Source organism: Hyla sarda, chromosome 8 (assembly GCF_029499605.1).
Source record: "Hyla sarda isolate aHylSar1 chromosome 8, aHylSar1.hap1, whole genome shotgun sequence".
NCBI lineage: Eukaryota > Metazoa > Chordata > Amphibia > Anura > Hylidae > Hyla > Hyla sarda.
The window spans coordinates 121,008,287-121,030,764 of record NC_079196.1 but is presented as its reverse complement, the minus strand read 5'-3'; the positions used below and the strand labels follow the sequence as shown (position 1 = coordinate 121,030,764).

The window sequence follows — 22,478 nt, the reverse complement described above, 5'->3', positions numbered from 1 at the left end:
GTGTTTGGGTAGGGGGGGAGGGGAGAAAACAAGTGGGGAGGGAAGACGAAAAAATAAAATGCAGTTGAGATATGGTTGACGCTTTTCTTTAACTTAGTTCTACTGGGGAATTTTTAGGATGGGGGGGGGGTGGGGGGGGGTGGACCGATTTTAGTTTACACTATATTTCTCTACTATTTTTAGTCCTCCCAATTAGGCCCGGTCTTCACGGGTGAGGGTTCCCTCCGCTCGAGTCTCCTCAGTTGCCTCGCTATCCAATTAGCTGCTTCCCGGTTTGCCCTCGGCCAATGGGATACTTGTTTTATTTGGTATTCTTCCCCTGGGGGCCATTATGCTCTTTATATAAGGTTTTGGTGGATATTCACACATTTTTACCTAGTCACATAGGAGGGGGGGGGGGGGCGAGCTCCCTTGGAGGTTTGGCATATCCTTAGGCAGAGGCAAAGGGAAGTCCCTAGAGCTTTTGGATAGGTGGATAGGTGGTCCCCAAGGTAGGGATATCCAGCTCGGAGTGGGGGAGAGATTGTGATTCGTTCGTAAAGAGTATTTGGGAAATTCCTCTTTAGTTTCATCTAGAGGTATCCGCAACTCATATCATTAGTTTATTTCTACGTTCGTTCTATGAGGTTGGTGTCATGGAATGTGAAAGGGTTGAGATCCCCTCGCAAAAGAAGCCTAGTCTTGAGACATGTTAAAAAACTGTCACCTGATATTGCATTACTCCAGGAAACCCACCTTGATTTAGCCGATTTCTCTCGCATGAAAAAATGGTGGGTAGGGAGGGTAGAGGATTCAGCGGCTGTAGCGAGAATGGCCGGAGTCTTAATACTATTTAAAAGGAACTTTACCTGTGACATCCTGAATGTAGCTTCTGATGACAAAGGACGTTTTTGCTCTGTACACTTAAAGACGGCCTCTGACAAATTCTCCTTAGTCAATATTTATGGTCCCAATGACGACCAGGACCAGTTCTTGACAGACGTAGCAGGACAACTATCTCTTCTTTCTCCTTCTCAAAGAGTGATTATGGGTGACTAACATGGTAATGCATGGGACTAACGACAGAAGTTCCAATAGGGCTTTAGGACCGGTTCCTAGACGCGCAGACGGCTTCCTGGATCCGTGGACCTAGAGTTTTGGACTGCCGGACATTTGGAGAGCTAGGAATCCGGACGGACGTGACTATTCCCATTACTCTCATTCCCATGACTCTTGGTCGAGAATTGATTACTGATTCTTGACGGACTCTCTTGTACTGAAGACTGAGGACATATCACTGACTGACATGGTGATCTCTGACCACTCTCCCTTATTGTTGCAGGACTCGGTCCCTCGCGGATCTGACTTCCTATGGCGCTTCCCTTCCAGTTTGGCAAGAGACGAGCACTTTCATTCACTCCTGAAAGGTTGGTGGGGGGGAATATGCGGCGGATAATGCGGCACATATGAATAGTCCCCAACTGTTTTGGGATGCAGCTAAGGCAGTTTTGCGCGGGAGAATCCTGGCATACACTACCTCCCTTAAACGTAAAATAGCTTCACAGCTTAAATCTCTCGGTTCTGCTCTTCAAAAGGCTTACACCGACTTTGTTGCCGTGCCGACTGAGAATACGAGAAAGCTTTGGATATCCGCTAAGGCATCTTATGATGGCTGGTTAGAACGGTGAGACAACCTTAAAAGATCTCATTTTGAGCCTTCTCTCTTTCGGTTCGGCAACAAACCGGGCCGTTTATTGGCACGCTTTGCTAAGGGTGCCCTCCCGGTGAGTAACATATCTGCCCTGAAGGATACTAGGGGAGTTACCCACAGAGACCTCAAAATAATTAATGACATCTTAGCCAGCTATTTTGCAGACATTTACACAGCTCCAGTTGCCCCCATGGCTGATTCCACACAATGGCTCTCGCACCCATCTCTCCCCTCATTGACCTCTGAGGAATGGGAGATGTTGGGAGCAGAGATCTCCTCGGAGGAGCTAGCTCAGGCCCTTAAACATCTCAAAATTAATAAATCCCCGGGTCCTGATGGCTTTTCCGGGGATTTCTTCAAGATCTTGGCACCTGAGGTATCTCCCTCCCTGCTGGCCCTGTATAATTCTTATCTTTCTGGTAACCCGATCCCACCGTCCTCTAATGTGGCACACATCAGGGTCTTGCCTAAGCCGGGGAAGGATCCTCTACTACCTGGTAGTTATAGACCAATTTCTTTACTCAATGTAGATTTGAAGTTAGTCTCCAAAATTTTGTCTGACAGACTGGCAGCTGTTTTGCCTAGATTGATATCCCCGGCTCAGGTTGGATTTGTTAAAGGACGCTCTTCGGTATCCCATATTAGAGCTGTGCTCTCGGTGCTAAATGAGGTACATCTATGGCCCCACAGACATCCCAAGGCGGCGCTATTATCGATAGACGCCGAAAAGGCCTTTGACTGCTTTCGCTGGGAATGGCTGTGGGAAGTGTTGTCGGCCATGGGGTTCGGAGGGCCTTTTCTCGGTTACTGACGTTCCCTTTATGCATCACCTAGAGCCCGTCTACACACCATGGGCTTCTTATCTGGTATCTTCACTCCTGAGAGGGGGACTAGGCAGGGGTGTCCCCTGTCCCCTCTTCTTTTCGATCTGGCTATTGAACCGTTATCTCTCCACATTGAGAGGGAGAGGGGATCACTGGGCATACAGATAGGTACTCAAACGATTTCCCATACTTTATTTGCGGATGACATTCTCTTTTTCTTATCTGACCCGGTGAGGACTGTACCGAGGGTTTTTGACATCCTTTCTGATTTTGGGGAGGTGTCGGGGTTTCGAGTTAATGTAGATAAGAGCGTCCTACTGGACATTTCTCCTATTCCCCCGTCTCACAGCTCTGGATCAATGCCATTCCCGATCCTAGTTACCAGATACTCCTTTAAATACTTGGGAATATTGGTGGGGAGGTCCCCCTCTTCGCTATACTCTCTTAACTTCACCCCGTTGTTTCGCAAAATAATGGGAGAGTTGCAGAGGTGGATATCTCTACCACTTTCCTTACTAGCCAGATGCCATCTACTGAAGATGCTTAGCTTTTCGAAGATGCTTTATCCCATGCAAATGATTCCACTCCTCCTCAAGAGGGCCGACATTCAGTCACTTCAGTCAGCATTTACTAGATTTATTTGGGCCAATAAGAGACCCAGTATTGCCTTATCGAAGCTGATGCTCCCTAAAGAAAAAGGGGGGGGGTTCCCAGATGTGAGGCACTATAATGTTGCATGTATATATAGGCATTGCATAGATTGGCTTAGAGGTGATTCGACATATTCTAACATTGCACTGGAATTGGCCATGGTCGCACCATGGTCCTTGGCTGGAATTCTTCACTCCAAGTTCCGGAACTTACCGGCCCACATAAAAAATAGCACTCTCATAAGGGACACAATTGCCACGTGGAAAATAGGCAGGGACCTTATGCGCCTACCCTTTTCCCTATCTAAGTACATGCCCCTGTGGTCCCATCCTGAGTTCCCACAGGGTTCGGAGAATAGTCTATTTGCCCTTTGGAGATCAGCTGGCCTTCAGTCTGTTGGCCAGCTGTCATACAGACAGGTTCTGTCCTTTCTAACACCGAAATTGACTGACCTTTCCCGAATAAGTTCGGCTACCTCTTTTGACAGTCTGGTGACCTCGACTATTCCTTCTCACTCTCTTTCTACATTGTACCGCCATCTGATCAGGAAGGGGAGTGGGTTTGCCTCGGCCTCTCTCTTCAGATATTGGGAAACCACACTTGAAATCTCTGACTCCTCTGTGCCAATTCTGGAAGGGTGGGCTTAGGTGCGCAAGGCGGTAATGAATGAAAGCTGGAGGGAAACGCAATTTAAAATATTACACCACGCTACCTACGGATTCACCCTGCCCCGGACACCTGACAGGCTAACTGACTGCCCTAACTGTAATGCCCCCTATACTGACTTATTACACGGATTAGTTACCTGCCCTAGGACTCATGACTTCTGGACCGCTCTCTTCACGGTGTTAGATAGGAAACTGAAAGTCGCATTACCTCTGACCCCTTCGCTTATAGTCCTACACATACCACCGGGTGATGTCTCTCAGACGTTGTTGAACCACATGATTCTGCTGGTGGCTAAGCGGTATCTCTTGAATCATTGGTTGACGGCTCATATGCCTTCGCCTATGGATGTTATAGCGCAAGAATTTATTTCCTTGATGCAACCATTTACAGATACAGCCTGGTATCTTACCAGATCCATATCTGGCTCGTTGGGTAGGCTTCGGGTCCCTGTTTAATGTTAATCTATATTTACTTATTGGCTTCTGGGTATTCGGTGCGAGGGGATCTCACCTACAGTTTCATGATGATCTCCTGAATGGTTTTCGCCGGCTGGTGTTTTGATTATGACTTGGGTTGTGGGTGGGGGGAGGGATGCGGGTTGCTCAATTAATGGGCAGTACTATATCGTTATATATTATGTTTTATATGGTTACTATCTCTATACTACTCATTATTTCACAGGGTATGCCCTGTATGCATGTTTATAAACTTTGAAAATTCTGAATAAAAATATGTTTTAAAAAAAAAAAAAAAAATGTTAAAACATAGGTTACTTTATAAAGATAAATTCTCATATTTATGCACATATTGCATATCTTATATATATCTTACTATTGTATATTTTTTTTACTATATACAAACAACGCATGAGTTATTTTAAGCTTTGGGAAAGCAAAAGCTCTGTACTATGGCAATAAATACTACTAAAACACAAACTATTTCCTATAAAAAAAAATAGAAAACTTAATTTTGTAACAGTATTTTTATCTATAAATGAAGAGAACATATGCGGTTTAGCTTGGGTGATAGCAGTTTGCAAAAGCTCAACATAAAGTACTATATATTTCATTAGAGACCAAACTTTTCTCAGCATAAACTCTAAATTCAAAGGTCGGTAACATAGCTTAAACCACTTGTGAACAAATAACACAGGAATACTCATGCTTCCCAGGTGAGAGATAAGCGTATGCTACCTTTGTGGGCTGACTTGGCATATGGCTTTATCGGACAAATGTCAGCACAACAGCCACTTGGGATTCCAGTCAGCTATACTGCGCTTGTTCTAATTATTAATGTGAAGTGGAATATTTTAAGCCACAGAGGTTATTTATCAGAGCCAGAATGCAAACACTATTTGTAAGAAATAAAGCTGTATAATTAAAATCACTGCATACCGGCAAGATTGCCAATCTTTGTTTACCACATACGAATTAAGAAATTTCAGGAACGGTTAAGATTAAAACGAATTATGGTATAAACAATTTTTTTTTTAAATAATTAAATTTACAAACTTTTTAAAAAAATAAATAAAATAAAAAAAGACATCAAACCTTACCAAACATAACATGTGGGACTGCTTCAATATACAGTATATACTCGAGTATAAACCGACCCGAATATAAGTTGAGGCCCCTAATTTCACCCCAAAAATCCAGGAAAAGTTATTGACTCGACTATAAGCCTAGGCTGGGAAACACATCATCCTCCCCCCCTTCATCATCACCGCATCCCTTCATCAGTGGTCTTCAACCTCCAGATGTTGCAAAACTACAACTCCTAGCATGCCCGGACAGGCACAGGGCTTGCTGGGAGTTGTAGTTTTGAAACCTCTGGAGGTCTGCAGGTTGAAGACCACTGCAGCCTTCGTCATCATCCAGACCCCCGTCATCATCCCCCCCTTCATCATCACCGCCTGTCAATCCCTTCATCAGTGGTCTTCAACCTGCGGACCTCCAGATAATGCAAAACTACAACTCCCAGCATGCCTTTTTCACCAGGGGGCCCTCTTCTCCGCTCCGGACCCAGACTAATGACGTTGCCTTGACGACGACACGCAGGGACGTTCATGCGCAGGGAGGCCCCCCGGTGAAATGCGCAGAGAAGAGGGCCCCCGGTGAAAAAGGACAGCCCGGAACGACTAACCCTCCCCATCGGACGGTCCCTGCAGCATAGATGGCCGGGACCAGCTCACCCTTCCTTCCCACTGAGGGGAGGTGAGTAGAAAACTAAAGGGGGGGGGGGTCTGGATGATGACGAAGGCATCCGGGCATGCTGGGAGTTGTAGTTTTGCAGGTTGAAAACCACTGATGAAGGGATTGACAGGCGGAGAGTTCACTCGAGTAAAAGCCAAGGGGGTGTTTACAGCACGAAAAATCGAGTATATACAGTACTGTTTTCATGAGGCAATTGAAAAATAAATGTGAAATTTATATGAGCATAGGATACAACTTATATTAAAGGGGAATTTCAGATACTTACATAAAAAAAAAAAAAAAACACACACACTTAACTACCTAAGTTTCTGGGGACTCCCTCTATGATGTCTACCAGTTCCCTGCTTGTCGCTCTTCTTCCTATTTCCTAGGAAGACTGTTGGCAGTGATGGATGGCCCACCCAGCCAATCAGCAATAACTAGTCAGTGATTGGCCAAGCAATCTGTCATTGCAGAGACAAGTTCAAGTTCTCGAAAATGGCAAGCAGAGCAACAAGCCAGAAGTTGTCATAGAGGAAGCCCCAAGGGAGCTAGATAGGTGAGCAGGCATTTGGTCCAGCAACACAAAGAAATACTAGGCAAAATACCCCTTTAAATGGAATCTCTCAGCTCTAAATCATGCTCAGAGCTCAATGTGCCAACGAGGCATTGCTGAGCCCTCCTTCACATATCTGGCCTTGATAGTAGGGCTGTTCTTTTAGCACTTAGCCATGCACATCAATCAGTCAAGGCAGGAGGAATGATAGATTGAGTAGGCATGTAGTGATTGCTTGTAAAAAAATAGACATTCTGTAGAAAAGCAATATAGGAGATATGGGGGAGATTTATCAAAACCTGTCCAGAGGAAAAGTTGCCCATAGCAACCAATCAGATAGCTTTTCATTCATTTTTAGAAGGCCTGTGAGAAGTGAAAACAGCGATCTGATTGGTTGCTATGGGCAAATATAGATATAAAACTATATATAGATTGTAGGGTCGGACCAAAGATCTCTTTGGTAGGTCAAGTAGGATTGCCCTCGAGTTAAACCTGTTGAGAATGTCTAGTCATCTTCAAGAAGGAGCTGAGGAGGGAGATCTGCACTTTTAAGCCCTTAAGGGCCAAGCCCATTTTCACCTTAAGGACCAGGCCAATTTTATTTTTGCGTATTCATTTTTTCTTCCTCGCCTTCTAAAATCCATAACTCTTTTATATTTCCCTCTACAGGCCCACACTTGTTTCACACTGTACAATTTACAGTAAAAATGACGTGTTCATTATTCTGTGGGTCAATACAATTAAAATGATACCCATGGCTAGATACTTTTATATTTTTGTACCGCTTTAAAAAAATCTAAAACTTTTTGTACAAAATCAGTAATCTAAAATCTCCCTATTTTGACCACCTATAACTTTTTAATTTTTCCGTATATAGGGCGGTATGTGGGCTTATTTTTTGCACCATCATCTGTACTTTATCGATACCACATTTGCATATATAAAACTTTTAAATAATTTTTATACATTTTTTTGGGAATAAAATGTGACAAAAAAGCGTATTTTTTTACTTTTTTAAAATTTCTTACGTTTAGGCCGTTCACTGTACAGGGTCATTAACTTTATATTTTGATAGTTCGGACATGTACGCGTGCGGCGATACCAAACATATTTATAAAAAATATATTTTTATGCTTTTTGGGGGTAAAATGGGAAAAATGGACACATTTCATATTTATTGGGGGAGGGGAGTTTTCACTTTTTTTACTTTTACATTTTTCAACTTTTTTTTTTTTACTACACTTTTTATGTCCCCATAGGGAATCATTTGATTGCTAATACTCTTCAGTGCTATGCATAGGGCATAGCACTAATCAGAATTATCGGCTATCTCCTGCTCTGGTCTGCTCGATCTCAGACCAGAGAAGGAGACGCCGGGAGACAGACAGAGGCAGGTGAGGGGACCCCTGTCCGCCATTAAAGATGATCGGATCGCCGCGACAGCGCTGCAGGAGACCCGATCATCTATTTTAACATGCAATTTGCCGCAGATGCTGTGATCTGTACAGATCACAGCATCTGAGGGGTTAATGGCGGACATCCGCGCAATCACAGATGTCGGCCATTACCGGCGGGTCCTCGGCTGCTGATAGCAGCAGGAACCTGCCATGTATGATGCGAGCACCGCTCCGATGCTGGCGGTCATACACAGGACCTAAATGTACATCCTGGTATGCGAAGTACCGCCAAACCAGGACGTACATTTACGTCCGTGGTCGTTAAGGGGTTAAGGTGTCGGGGCTAAGGTCTTTCTCAATACCAGGATCTGCAGCAGGGTATACAATATAACCCACAAATATTAGGAACACTTTTCAAATTTTGAGGTAAACAGATGAAGAGACATCCTTCCTACTTGCCATCAAGGTGTTGATCACCTCATAATTAAAACTCTCCTTATAATTGTCCTCTCAACATCTAAGCAGTCAAGTGCATACGTGGAGCCTGTGTATGAAAGATTGGACTTTATGATAAGAGAGCTTCCCTCTCTGGAAGAATCCTAGGGTGGCAGAATGAGACTGTCCTAAAGAGAATGAACTTTGATCTCAGAGGCCAAGAGAATGCTATTAAAAGCACTGTTGCTTGATCTTTCAGAGAACTCTTGGAATTAGGCATAACAGAGGACAGGCATATCCCCTCCCTCTTTACAGGATTAAAAGAATACGTCAACAGCTGATGGGAAATCTGTGGGATTGAGGGAACAAAAATATAATAACCTGAGAAACTTCCTGTAGGGACAACTCTGACTGCTGAGATGGACTCAAGAAGTCTACCACCTTGTTCTGTAAAAGCTAAATTATTTTCTGTAAAGATAAACATTTGAGAGGACTGGATCTTGCTGCACCTTGTTTGTTTAGAAAGTAGCCTTAGACACGACTGTGATAATCAAACCTCAGTTTCTGTACAGAAATACATGCTTAAAATTGTTCAGTTCAGAACAAACATCAATGAAAATATACAAAGTAATAAATTAATTACCAATAATTCCCACAACAAGCTCATCTGTAGTGTCATCGCGCCCTACTAGGAGGGAATAGTCAATGATGAGATGACTGGAGAGGAAGTGAGAGTCACTGTGTATTGAGGCACGCAGGACAGATTTAGAGTGCGATCGTATGTACAAAGGGTTGTCCCGAACCATCTTTAATAAGTTTTCATCCAGCAGGACAAGATCACAACTCTCCTTCCCTATGTCCGTTTTTACATTACGATTTCTCAGGGATCCTTTTAGGTCAAAAACCTATTGTGATCAAACAAATAAATGAGTAAATAACCAGGTCTACATCATTTACTAATTCCAATGTCATATTTTACTCTTTACCTGTCCCATCTTTCGGCCATAAAACAGGTTTTCCATGACCAAGAGATCTAGCTTCTTCTCTGTGTTGTTCTGAGAATTTTTGTACCCAATTCTGTAGACTCCTAATATTTTAGCCAAAGCTGTTGGTCTCTACAGGAACAATACACAAAAGAGATCAATACTGGTCAGAATCATAAATCAATGTTAACAAGAGGTTTAAAAAAAAAAAATAAAAAAATAGTGTGACTGCAATAGACATTATTGGCACTATCTGCAGTACAAGAAAATGCAGCTATGCAAAGGGAACGGACTTACATTGTAAGTAAAAAAGAAAGCAAAACTAATATGTCTGAAAGAGAAAAATAAAGTAAACCAATAGTTTCTGCTCTTTGCAAAGTACAGTGGTAAAACACTTACAAGAAAGATTTGAGTACCACTCCCCAGAAAGATGTGCCAACCCAGGGCATGGCACCATCGTCACATTTTTAATATACAGTGGAAATTGTAAGTAATAGAATACAGACACATGCTACCTAAATAAAGACTTTAAAAATACCTTTCCAGATGGTACCAAATTAATAGCGAGCTTTTATGTACATTAACCTTAAAATACAGCATAATAGAAATAGACTTTAATGGAGCCCATCTGCTGTAATCAGTCAGACAGCATGCTGAGCTACAGAGAAAAGCACACTTCCAAATGCTTTCCCTTGCTATAACTAACAATCTGAGACCCCGAAAGATCTAAACTTGCAAATCTAAAATGTCAAAAGGTATTTTATTTGACAATATCACTTTAAAATCTGTAAAACCTGTAGGAAACCTGGTCTGGATAAGTGGATTGTCTTTTGGAGAGGTTTCAGGATTTATGTTAAACCGTTAATTTTATACAAAGGGATGCAATTTTAAGATGTTGCATTTGTTGGTTTAACAATTATCCCAGCCTGTACGAACAGTATCATATTATAATAATCTTTGTGCAGAAGATAGCATTTCCTAAAGCATACCTCTGATGATGGCTACAGCAGCAGGATATCTGTTTTTATTTAGTTTTACAGTCCAGGACTTGCTGGAGACAACAAAGATTTGTTTGAAGTGCCATTGACTTTCATTGGACTTCCGAGGAAATATGTCCCCTGGTCACTTTAGTTTCGGACACTAAAATTCCAGGAAATTTTAAAGATATCCTGCAGCCGAAGCCATCATCAGAGGTACACTTTGAGGGTCTATTCAAACGTACAGTATCCTCCGCATACTTGATGCACAGGATTTAAAGCTGCAGATTTTGTTCAATGCAAACAAAATGACTTAACGCAACTTCAAATCCTGCACATCAAATCAGATTTGAACTAATCAAAGTGAAGCAAACTACCCATAATTTGGAAACAGATTTCTGGGTCCAATAATGGGTTCTTGCAGCAACCACATACCTTACACATTGCTTTCTGCTGTTTTTAGTTTGCTAAATAACACACTGTTCTATACAGGGTGAAAGGTTGTACAGTTTGTCCTCCATATATTTGCTGTTAAATAAATAGACAAACATATTGACAGGACACCATGAGAGCTGGTTAACTCTATAGGATGCAGGGAGCACAGGTATGCCCCAGTCACCTGGAACTTAGTGCACCAGGATGTACATGTACGTCCTGCATCTCCCCTCAGCTATAAAGAGAGTACAGAAGCTGCCCTCGCATCATAGACCACGGGTCCCCGCTGCTATCAGCAGCCAGGTAACCGCCGGTAGTGGCAGACATCAGCAGTCGTACCATTAACCCCTCAGATGCCATAATCAATACTGATCCCAACATCTGTGGCAATGTGGAGGCTAATCTCATCGGCGCATGCGGAAATGTCCGATCTATTAAATCTAGTGTTACTGATCCTGTACGGTGAATGGCATAAATATATTTAAAAAAAAAAGTCCAAATATATAGATTTTTAATCACATCGTTTATATCTGAAAAAAAACAACAAAACAAGAATGGTACAGTTAAAAACTACAGATCACAGCGCAAAAAAAAAAAAAAAAAAAAGAGCCCTCATACATCCCCTGATACGGAAAAATAAAAAAAAGTTATAGGGGTCAGAATAAGACAATTTTAAATATTCTATATTTGTTCAATAAAGTTTCACTTCTTATGCTGAGCTACAGAATAAAGTTTTCCCCCGCAAATAATACTTTATTTTTTTTTTTTGTTTCGCCATACATTTTATGGTGAAACTAAAGGAGTCATTAAAAAGTACAATTAGTCATGCAAAAAAATAAGCCCTCATATGGGTCTATAAAAAAGCTATGGCTCTTAGAAGGTATGGAGCAAAAAAGTGAAAATGCTAAATGGGCTGAGTCATTAAGGAGTTTAAAAATATATATTTTTTTTTTAATAACTGCAGGGTGGGCCATTTATATGGATACACCTTAATAAAATGGGAATGGTTGGTAATATTAACTTCCTGTTTGTGGCACATTAGTATATGTGAGGGGGGAAACTTTTCAAGATGGGTGGTGACCATGGCGGCCATTTTGAAGTTGGCCATTTTAAATCCAACTTTAGTTTATGCAATAGGAAGAGGGTCATGGGACTTATTGGGAATTTCACAAGAAAAACAATGATGTGCTTGGTCTTAACATAACTTTATTCCTTTATGAGTTATTTACAAACTTCTGACCACTTATAAAATGTGTTCAATGTGCTGCCCATTGTGTTGGATTGTCAATGCAACCCTCTTCTCCCACTCTTCACACACTGATAGCAACACCGCAGGAGAAATACTAGCACAGGCTTCCAGTATCCGTAGTTTCAGGTGCTGCACATCTCGTATCTTCACAGCATAGACAATTGCCTTCAGATGACCCCAAAGATAAAAGTCTAAGGGGGTCAGATTGGGAGACCTTGGGGGCCATTCAACTGGCCCACGATGACCAATCTAGGAATGCTCGGACCTGATGGGTGGCGGACAGCCACTCACAACGTTTGTGCCATGCAGTTACTTGTAACATCCATACCGTACGGTCGCTCATAGTATTTCTTACCGTACAGTCATTCAGCACTCATCCCGTGCAGTCACTCGTAGCATTCATACCGTACAGACGCTCTCAGCATTCATACCGGGCAGTCACTTATAGCCTTCACACCGTACAGTCTCTCATAGCGTTTCACACCGCACAGTCACTCATAGCTTTTTACACCGTGCAGTCACTCATAGCATTTAACACTGTACAGTCACTCATAGCGTTTCACACGTACAGTCATTCATAGCAGTTTTTACACCGTGCAGTCACTTATAGCATTTCACACCGTACAGCCACTCATAGCATTCACACTGTGCAGTCACTCATAGCTTTCACACCGTGCAGTCACTCATAGCTTTCACACCGTGCAGTCACTTGTTGTTCACTGTGCAGTCACTTCTAGCTCGTACCGTGCAGGTACTCACAGCGTCCATACCGTGCAGTCACAGCGTCCATACCGTGCACTCACTCGTAACATCCACGCCGCACGTTGCTACACGGCCTACGCTCATACCTTCGCTCCACACGTAACACATACACAGTACCTACACTCATTTGCGTACTGCTTTGCGACAGATGGCAGTTTCCATACTGCACGTAGGTCACGGTGCGCGTAGTCACTCAGTGTTTAATACCGTGCAGTCACTCATAGCGTTTGATGCAGTCGTTCATAACATTCATTCCATACAGTCACTCAAAAAAAAAAGTGGATATATAGTACATACATGCGTTGTAGCTTACATGCAGTAGGTGCAGTTACAGTGTCGTATACTGTACACAAGGTCATAGTAGCATGCAGTAGGTTACAGGGTTGGGCATAGCACATATGCTCGTGGCGTACTTGCAGTGGGTACATGGTAGTATCGGATACAGTACATACGCTCATAGTGTTATATTGCAGTGGGTAGTTAGTATTGTATACAGTCCATGCGCTCATAGTGTCGTTGCAGTGGGTATAGTTAGTTTGTACACCAGCATACATGCTTATAGTGTTATTTGTAGGGGTTACAGTCATAGGCGCGGTATACAATAAATATGCTCATAGTATCACATGCAGTAGGTACAGTTAGGGTAGTTCGTAGTACATATGCGCAGTGTCATATGCAGTGAGTACAGTCACACTTGTATGGTACACAGTGCATACGCTCATAGTGTTAGAGGCGGTAGGCACAGTTAGGTGGCACAGTGCTTATGCTCAGTGGCATATGCAGCAGGTACAGTTAGTGTTTTTGTTACAGCACGTATACTCAGTGTCATATGCAGAACCCACAGTTAGTGTTGCATACAGTACATGCACCCATAGTGTCTCATGCAGCAGGTACAGTTATTGATGTGTATCGTTCATACACTCATTGTGTCACACGCTACGTGTACAGACATAGGGTCATACACTCAGACCTTGAGCACTGTTCGTGTGCTTGTCGTGGTCATATTGCACTTTCGTGTGCCGTCCTTTCCTTACATTCTCAGGTTGTGTCACACGCTACGTGTACAGACATAGGGTCATACACTCAGACCTTGAGCACTGTTCGTGTGCTTGTCGTGGTCATATTGCACTTTCGTGTGCCGTCCTTTCCATACATTCTCAGGTCGCTGTCCAGAACATATGCTCATAACTATTGTTGTACCTAGCTTCATACTGTCTTATCATACTCACGCTCATAGCTTGCACTGTTCATACGCCCATGGATTCACACGGAATATACCACACATATGTTCGTAGCTTCATACTTACAAATGCGCATAGCTTGTTCTCTACAATGATTGATAGTTACACTGAACATACCTCGGTGCCAGTATACTTCGCATACGTTAGCTTGCACTGAACAGATGTTTGTAGCATTCCACTGTGCGTACGTTGCAGTTTGGGGTCAGCATTAATCTGTTTAGTCCATTCAGGTCAACATCACGTGAGCGTCCATCACGTCCACAGCGTTATTCAAAGACCTGTCACGTCTACAGGTACGAGGTTTGAGTTAGATTGTCTTGTTACAGGCACGATGATTACGCAAAGACCTGTGACATCTACAGGCACAAGGATACGCAGGACCTGTCTAAACTACAGGTACAATAGGCACGCGGAGACCGTTCATGTCTACGGACACAGTGCTTGTGTTAAATACAGCAGGTACAGTTAGTGTTTTGTTTACAGTACGTACACTCATAGTGTCACATGCAGGAGTCACAGTTAGTGTTGCATACAGTACATGCACTCATAGTGTCTTAGGCTGCAAGTACAGTTACTGTTGTGTACATTTATGCGCTCGATGTGCTACATGCAATGTGTACAGACAGTGTTAGACACTCAGGCCTTGAGCACTGTTCTTGTGCTTGTCATGGTCATCTTGCACTCACGTGTGTCGTCCTTTCCATACATACGCGGGTCGCTATTCAGAACATATGCTCATAACTGTTGTCGTACCTAGCTTCGTACTGTCTTACCATACACATAGCTCGCACTGGTCATACGCTCATGGATGCATACGGAGTATACTACACATACGTTCGTAGCTTTCATACTGTACAGATGGTCATAGCTTGTACTCTACAATCACCAATAGTTACACCGCACATACCTCTGTGCCAGTATACTTCGCATACGTTTAAACTTGCACTGAATATACGGTGGTAGAAGTCCACGGTGCGTACGTGTGTACTTCGTGGTCAGCATTAATCAGTTTAGTCCAGTGATGTCAACATCACGCGTACGTACATCACGTCCACAGGGTTACTCAAGATCTGTCACGCCTACAGGTACGAGGTTTGAGTTAGATTGTCTTGTTACGGGCACAATGATTACGCAAGTCCTGCCACATCTATAGGCACAAGGGTACGCAGGACCTGGCTAAACTACAGGTACGATAGGCACGCAGAGACCGATCATGTCTACAGACACAATGCTTCTGTTTATACCTGTCACGCATTCATGTACGACAGTCTATAGGCGCAACTGTTACACGAGTTCTGTCAAATCTATAGGAATGTGCATGACAAGGAGACCCATCATGCGTTGCAGGTCGTCACTCCTCAGATCTTAGTCATGACGACATGTTGGACAGGTGTGGGTATGGCTCACTGTTCAGTCGAGTCAACTCTTCAGGTAGGTTGCTTATCGAGGCTTAATTGGTATAGGCGTCATGCCAATGGAAGGTCATTGTCACCAAAGGTCGGTCATTGTGTCAGGTTGCGTATCACTTAACTAACAGTAGAAACTTTGCCACTTATTAGCAGGGACTGAAGTATGTTATGCCTGGTAAGTTTATTCGTTCCATCTTGCTGCATTTGTCACAGTAAGTACTTCAATAGGCTCGAATCAGCCAGTATGTAGTAAGGTCCGTTTCCAGCGTCAGGCCATCCGTAGTAGGCGTCTCTACCGTTACTTCTCAGGGTCAGGTACTGCCTAATGTGGGCGCGAGCCGGCAGGCTCAACTCTCTCTTGGTTGCTCGAGGTTAGGTAGTACAGTTAGGGGTAGATAGATATGTCTAGTGGTGATGTGGTTTATCTTGTTCAGGAGCAAGGTTATCAATCCTATGTCTGAGTTTTTGCCCTCTTCAGGCGTGCCCTCATACGCGGTTATGGGCACAATTCAATCGCTGAGTTAGGCACTCTCATTGGTATAGGTTTAGGTCTGTCTGTAAGGTGCAATTTCAGGTAGGGAAGAACTCTAACCTCTTGGTAAGTCAATACGTGTTTATGTATAAATCGGTAGTGAACCCTTGCAACCACGTGCACGAATGAAAGCCCTGAGCACAAATGTTATATAGCCCCCAGGGTACAATTAGCTACAGACCAAGAAGCATGCATGATACTACTTTGAAGATAACCCACAAATAGACCTCTACACAACTAGCCCGTCTCTTTATTTTAGAGGACCTTAGACTTTGTTTGATCACTGAGGATTTGAAGTCATAACATTTTAACAACATTTTTGCTAGTTTTACCTTCATTTGCACAGCATTAGTAATGTATGTGAAGTAGTGTGGAGCAAAGTCAAGAAACGATTGAACTTCTAGGCGAGGCATCTGTTTCAAAATAAACCGATCATCTGTGGAAAAAAAAGTATATATAAATTATACTACACAAGTATACAAACAAGCACAAAAATATTGGAAAAAAAAAAACAGTAGCAATTGTTTAATGTGGAATAACAAAAGTATACAATGTACTTTCATAGGTTTCTAAGCAGGTAATTCAAAGGAGACATCCAAAAATATTGTACTTTTAAAAAAGCTCAAGTATCTTTATTGACCATACATAACACCTTTCAAAGCTTAGAAGCCTCTACGTCAGATGTGCTGGTGTGTTTATACATAAATGTACATGATGGTGCCAAATAATATAGCTCCGACCCTACTGGGCGTGGTTATAAACAATATCATGGTTATACAATAGCCTATTGTTGAATATATAGTACTAACCGCATATTTGAATGATATATGTTTCATCAGACATGTAAAAATCATATAAATATGAATAAGATCACTATAATTTCCCCCCGTATGTTTTTACAGTGGTCAGTGCAGTTGGAGTGCGCCAACTGCAAAAGATAATGATGATGACTAAAGCAGAAAGCTCCCACTGCTCATGCGCCAACTAGGAAAAATACTAGTGATGATTAAACAATAATTTATCATACAGACTTAGTAAATCTCTACACTAGTTACAAATGATCCATCCAGTTACAAGAAAACAATCATGTCAAAATTTCTATTTTAGACACATGTCCAACTTGCAGTATCAGACACGTTAGACCCTTGGGAGCCCATTTTATTACACCTTTAACATACCAACATTTGATACCTAGATTGAATATCAAGCTGCACACTTCGTATACAGTAGCTATATACTACAGCTGTCTTCTGTTCTCCTTTCTTAGCATCCGGTACTTTTATCATTGTTTAGTCATCATTAGTATTTTTCCTAGTTGGCGCATGAGCAGTGGGAGCTTTCTGCTTTAGTCATCTTCATTATCTTTTTTTTTTTTCACATTCAAAAGAAATTTTATTAACAAAGAAATAACAGGTGTACATGAAATCATAGCAACTACTTTGGAGCCCATTGGTCTAAGGAGACCAAAAGTACAAAGGGCGTAGAGTCCAACTTGTACACGCTAACAGTAAAATATAAGAGCATCAAGAAACAGAACATATGAAGCATATACTGTATAAGGTGCAGTTAGATTCAGCTCGCAGTACTATAAAAGAGAGAGAGTATAGACGAGAATGACTCGCTAGATACACAAGATGTAAATAGCAGAAGTGCAACGAAGCGAAAAAAACGAGAGGAAGGGGAGATAAGACAGCACACTCACAGACACACAGAGGGAGAGAGGTTGGGGAAGAGGGACATAGAAAATATACGGAAATAGACCACAGAAAAGAAAAAGGACAAGATTTCCTATAAGCAGAGACCGCAAACCAAACCACCCAGGGGAGAGTGTGAGCTCACGGAGTACTGAACAAGGGCTCACGGCAGAGGTGGATGGCATATAGGTAAAGACGCAGAGGAGCGAGGGAGGAATCAGGCCCACTCTACAACGTTGAACTATATCGGCCAGAGGAGCAGAATTCGCCACATGGAAGCCAGATGGCACCCACTCTTGAAACGTCTGTTGGGAGGACAGCCAACAACTCCTCCATACGACGCGTCTGTGCCACCTCCGCCATCCATTCATCTATGGCAGGAGGGTCAGGGGATTTCCACTTTCGAGGGATGACTGATTTGGCAGCCTGCAGGAGATGTCTCGCTAAGGAACGTTTGAACTTCGCTTGCGCCATGGGAAACATGAAGAGAAGCACGGCTTCCGGGGTACAAGGTACCTTTATGCCCGTAACCTCCCCAACGACCCGGAGTACAGTGTCCCAAAACCCTTGCAGCCGTGGACACGCCCACCAAATGTGAGTCATCGTACCCTCAGCAGTACCACATCAACATGCACTGGGCACAGACGGGTACCAGCGATGTAACATCGACGGCACTCGGTACCATCTAGATAAGACTTTGTAGCAGGTTTCTTGGGATTTAGAGGCAATGACCGCCTTGTGAGTTAGATAAAAGCATTTCGCCCATTCTTCCTCAGAAAACGATTTGCCTAATTCAGATTCCCAAGCACGACAATAGGCCGGAAGGGAACGAGATCTGGGTGATATCAGTAGATCATACATTAAAGAGATGGCATGCCGTGGGTAAGAGGAGGCAAGACAGAGTCGCTCAAAGGGCGACAGTGGGCGGTGTACCCTAGCCTGACGTGGGAGCAAAGAAAAGAAATGTCGCAATTGAAGATAAGCGAACGGGGCACGCCTAGATGGGGGCCTATCAGCGAGCAATTCCTCCAGGGTTTTAAGTCTCCCACCTTTCACTATGTGCAAGAACCTAAGAGGATGTGTCAATGTATCATCATTATCTTTTGCAGTTGGCGCATGCGCACTCCAACTGCACCAATCATTATAGTTTCCTCTGGTGGGTTTTTACAGTGATCTTATTTATATTTATTTATATGTTTTACATGTCTGAGTTAACATATATCATTTAATTGTACTCTTAGCATTCTATATCCAATAACTGGCTACTGAATAATCATGATATTTTTATTTACAACCATTATTATGTATGTATACACACCAGTACAGATTCTAAGACGCTCCTGAGCCTCAAAACGCCTTATGTATATACATCACTCGTTGACTGGTGGATTGTGCCTAGAACCTGGCTTTTTCCTCTATCCTACTTCACTGTTACAACCTATAACTTCCATGCCTATACAGCAATTGAGTCTAATACAGAGCCTAACAAGGTGAGCAGACCCTTAAGGGGGTCCCCTCGGTTCACTTTCCTGCTCTTTTTTTTGTTTAGATATATTGCCCTATGGGAAACTCTGCTTTCTTATTTCCTTTAGATAAATACATTGAAAAACTGTCTGCCGCAGTATATGTACATCATTGCTCAAAAGATGCATTATTGATCCTATACTTGTCACAGTTAGTAATGCTACCTTGTTTTTATGTGTATCCTGCATGCTGAACCAAAATAAGTCCTGATAATAAATATGGTAAAATGAGGTTATCTGTAATCTCTACAAATTCTAGGATTATAGTACCAGCTTGCTAGCGAGTTCTTCTGTTGGAATGGACACCGGCGCATAAGTACGATATTACTAAACTTTCATCAACAGTCATAAAAACTAATGGCTGGATAACATCTTCTGATACAATAGTATTCTACTAAACAAAAAATGAAATATAACATATAAGATTGTTGACCGAAAAAGACCACCTGGTCCATCTAGCCTTGCCTTATAGAATGTCCCTTTTATTTTTATCTTAGGATAGCTATAGAATGAATTCAGAAAGTCTTCAGACCTTTTCACTTTTTTTTACATGTCGTCATTGATTTAGTTTTTTACACAATACAAAAAAACAAAAACACAATACCAAGTGCCCCCCCCCCATCATTCTGCAATACATATAATGACAATCTGAAAACAGAATGTTAGAAATCTTTGATCATTTATTGAAAACTAAAAATATTGCATTGACATAAATATTCAGACCCTTTACTCAGTACTTAGCACCTCTGAGATTACAGCCTCCAGTCATTTTAACCATCAAATCATAAAGCTTTATTAATAGCTCAGTAGAAGCATACACACATTCCAGTATTTTTAAGGATGAGGCCACAAGGTTTGCACATGTGGATTTGTTGATGTTCTGCCATTCTTCCCAGCTGAGCTACTCTGTCAGGTTGGATGGGGACAATTGAAGGACAGCCATTTTCAGGTCTCTTCAGAGACGGTCAAATGGATTTAAGTCAGGGCTTTGGCTGGGCCACTTAAAGTGAACCTGTCATCAACAAAAACTTTTTATATAATGTAGATAATACCATTATATGTATATTTCTAATATACATTGGTTAACAATTGTGTATAGTTTTGGGTGAAAAAGGCTGTCCTTGCAGGTATTGTATGTGGGTCTCTGTGAGGAGTCCAAAAACAGAAAAAGAGGGTCGGACAAGCAGGGATTTGTGCCGGCTCCTGGCTTGTCAATCATCTTGATGTATGAGCCAGGAGCATGTTATAGAGCCTCAGTGCACAGAGCCCTGCTTGTCCTCAGTGCACAGAGCCCTGCTTGTCCTCAGTGCACAGAGCCCTGCTTGTCCTCAGTGCACAGAGCCCTGCTTGTCCTCAGTGCACAGAGCCCTGCTTGTCCTCAGTGCACAGAGCCCTGCTTGTCCTCAGTGCACAGAGCCCTGCTTGTCCTCAGTGCACAGAGCCCTGCTTGTCCTCAGTGCACAGAACCCTGCTTGTCCTCAGTGCACAGAGCCCTGCTTGTCCTCAGTGCACAGAGCCCTGCTTGTCCTCAGTGTACAGAGCCCTGCTTTTCCACTCTCACTTCCTGTATTTGGACTCCTCATAGAGACACACATTCGATAGCTGCAGGGACAAAAATATACATATTTTTTAACCAATGTATATTACAAATATACATATAATGGTATTATGTACATTATATAAAATGTTTTTGTTGATGACAGGTACACTTTAAAGGAGATATGCAGCATAAACATTTGTTGTCTCCCTGTGCCCGGGCAGCGCTCCTTTACATGACAGTTCGCTCAGCCTATCACCGGCCGAGGCGGGACATCGCTGCGGCCGGTGATACCCTGACAGCTAGGTGAAGTTCCAAGCCCATAGACCTGCAGCACCGGAGGAACAGGATACGATACCGGAGCAAAGGGGGAACGCAGGAAGGGGAGTTTTTTTTATTTGTTATTGCAGCCCGAGCACAGCGAGACAAAAAATGTTTATGCTGCATATCTCCTTTAAGGACAGAGTGTGCTGTCCCTAAGACATTTCTTTGTTGTCTTGGTTGTATGCTTAGGGTCATTGTCTTGTTGGAGGGTAAACATTCAGCCAAGTCTGAGATCCAGAGCACTTTGGATCAAGTTTTTATTAGAGGGAAACTCCGGCCGCAACTATTAATCTATAAGCGGCATTAACAGGTTAGGGATAAACAGCTTCCATGCTCCAGGACTCACTGTGTGGATCAGTTCCTCTACTATTTACCCGTCTCCAGTACCAGCATGCTGCCTCGTGACCAGACGTTTCACACAGTCATTTCTGTGTGAAGCAGAAGTCACTTACTATATGCAAGTCTATGAGACGATCATAGACTTACATAGGGGTTTGTGTGTGAAGCGGAAAAGGCTGGTCCCAAGGCAGCAAGCCAGGGCCAGAGACGAGTGAATAGTAGAGCAATGGAGCCACACGGTGGAGCAGGGCAGCTGCTTAGACTCACCCTGTTAATGTCCCTAATAGAACATTTTTGGCAAGAGTTCCCTTTTAGGAATACCTCTGTACTTCACTCCATTCAGTTTTCCCTCAAACCTGACCCACGTCCCTGTCCCAGCTGCTAAAAACCACTCCCACAACATGATGCTGCCACCACCATGCTGCCTGGTTTCCTCCAGATATGACGCATAAAATTTGAAGGCAAAAAGTTAAATTGTTTTTAATCAGACCAGAAAATATTATTTTACAGTCTGAGATTCCTTACATGTGTCTTTTACCGAGGAGATGCTTCTTGCTGGCCACACTGCCATAAACTTGATTGATAGAGTCCCGCAGAAAGATTTATCTTTGTCCTTAACGCATTAAAGAAACACTTTCAGATAAATTTAGTACAAAGGGCGTACCTGTACACCCTCGTCCCGCTCCCCTTGGGGGTCCTGAGACCAATTCAGATCGGCGATTTGTGGCTATTCTGGGTCAATCGGGTCCACGGTGACCCGAAAAGAAAGGGTAATAGGTGCCGTCCGAGACGGCACCTATAATCCTTTAGCAGCAGGAGTGAGGTGCCACCTCACCGGTAACGGCCAGCGAATCAGAACTCCTGCTGTGTGGGTGTCCCTAACGGCACCTGCTCCGCCCTTGTTCTGGAGGGCAACAGCAGGTGTCGGGAGTCGCTACCTGAGGCTGGGGCCCCCGATCCCCGGCGGGATCAGGGCCCCAGGAGTGGAGTCAGCAGCAAGGGCAGCAAGGTAAGGCTGGCCTCCTGCTGTTGCTTAACAACAACTCCCAGCATGCACAA

The 22,478-nt window shown here is 43.0% G+C and overlaps 1 protein-coding gene across 8 annotated transcripts in view; it reads right to left on the bottom strand.

The window, feature by feature from the left end:
- PIKFYVE (phosphoinositide kinase, FYVE-type zinc finger containing) overlaps positions 1 to 22,478 on the bottom strand; it is a 301,144-nt gene that overhangs the window by 36,919 nt on the left and 241,747 nt on the right. For all 8 annotated transcript variants that reach the window (XR_008847336.1, XM_056536875.1, XM_056536878.1 and 5 more), the window contains 3 exons: positions 16,335 to 16,438; positions 9,401 to 9,529; positions 9,058 to 9,319 (listed from right to left, as the gene is read on the bottom strand). Coding sequence is in view for 7 of the 8 variants with exons in the window: in XM_056536875.1 (XP_056392850.1) it covers positions 9,058 to 9,319; positions 9,401 to 9,529; positions 16,335 to 16,438 (495 nt within the window). In the remaining variant the exon portion in view is untranslated. The remainder of the gene's footprint in view (positions 1 to 9,057; positions 9,320 to 9,400; positions 9,530 to 16,334; positions 16,439 to 22,478) is intronic.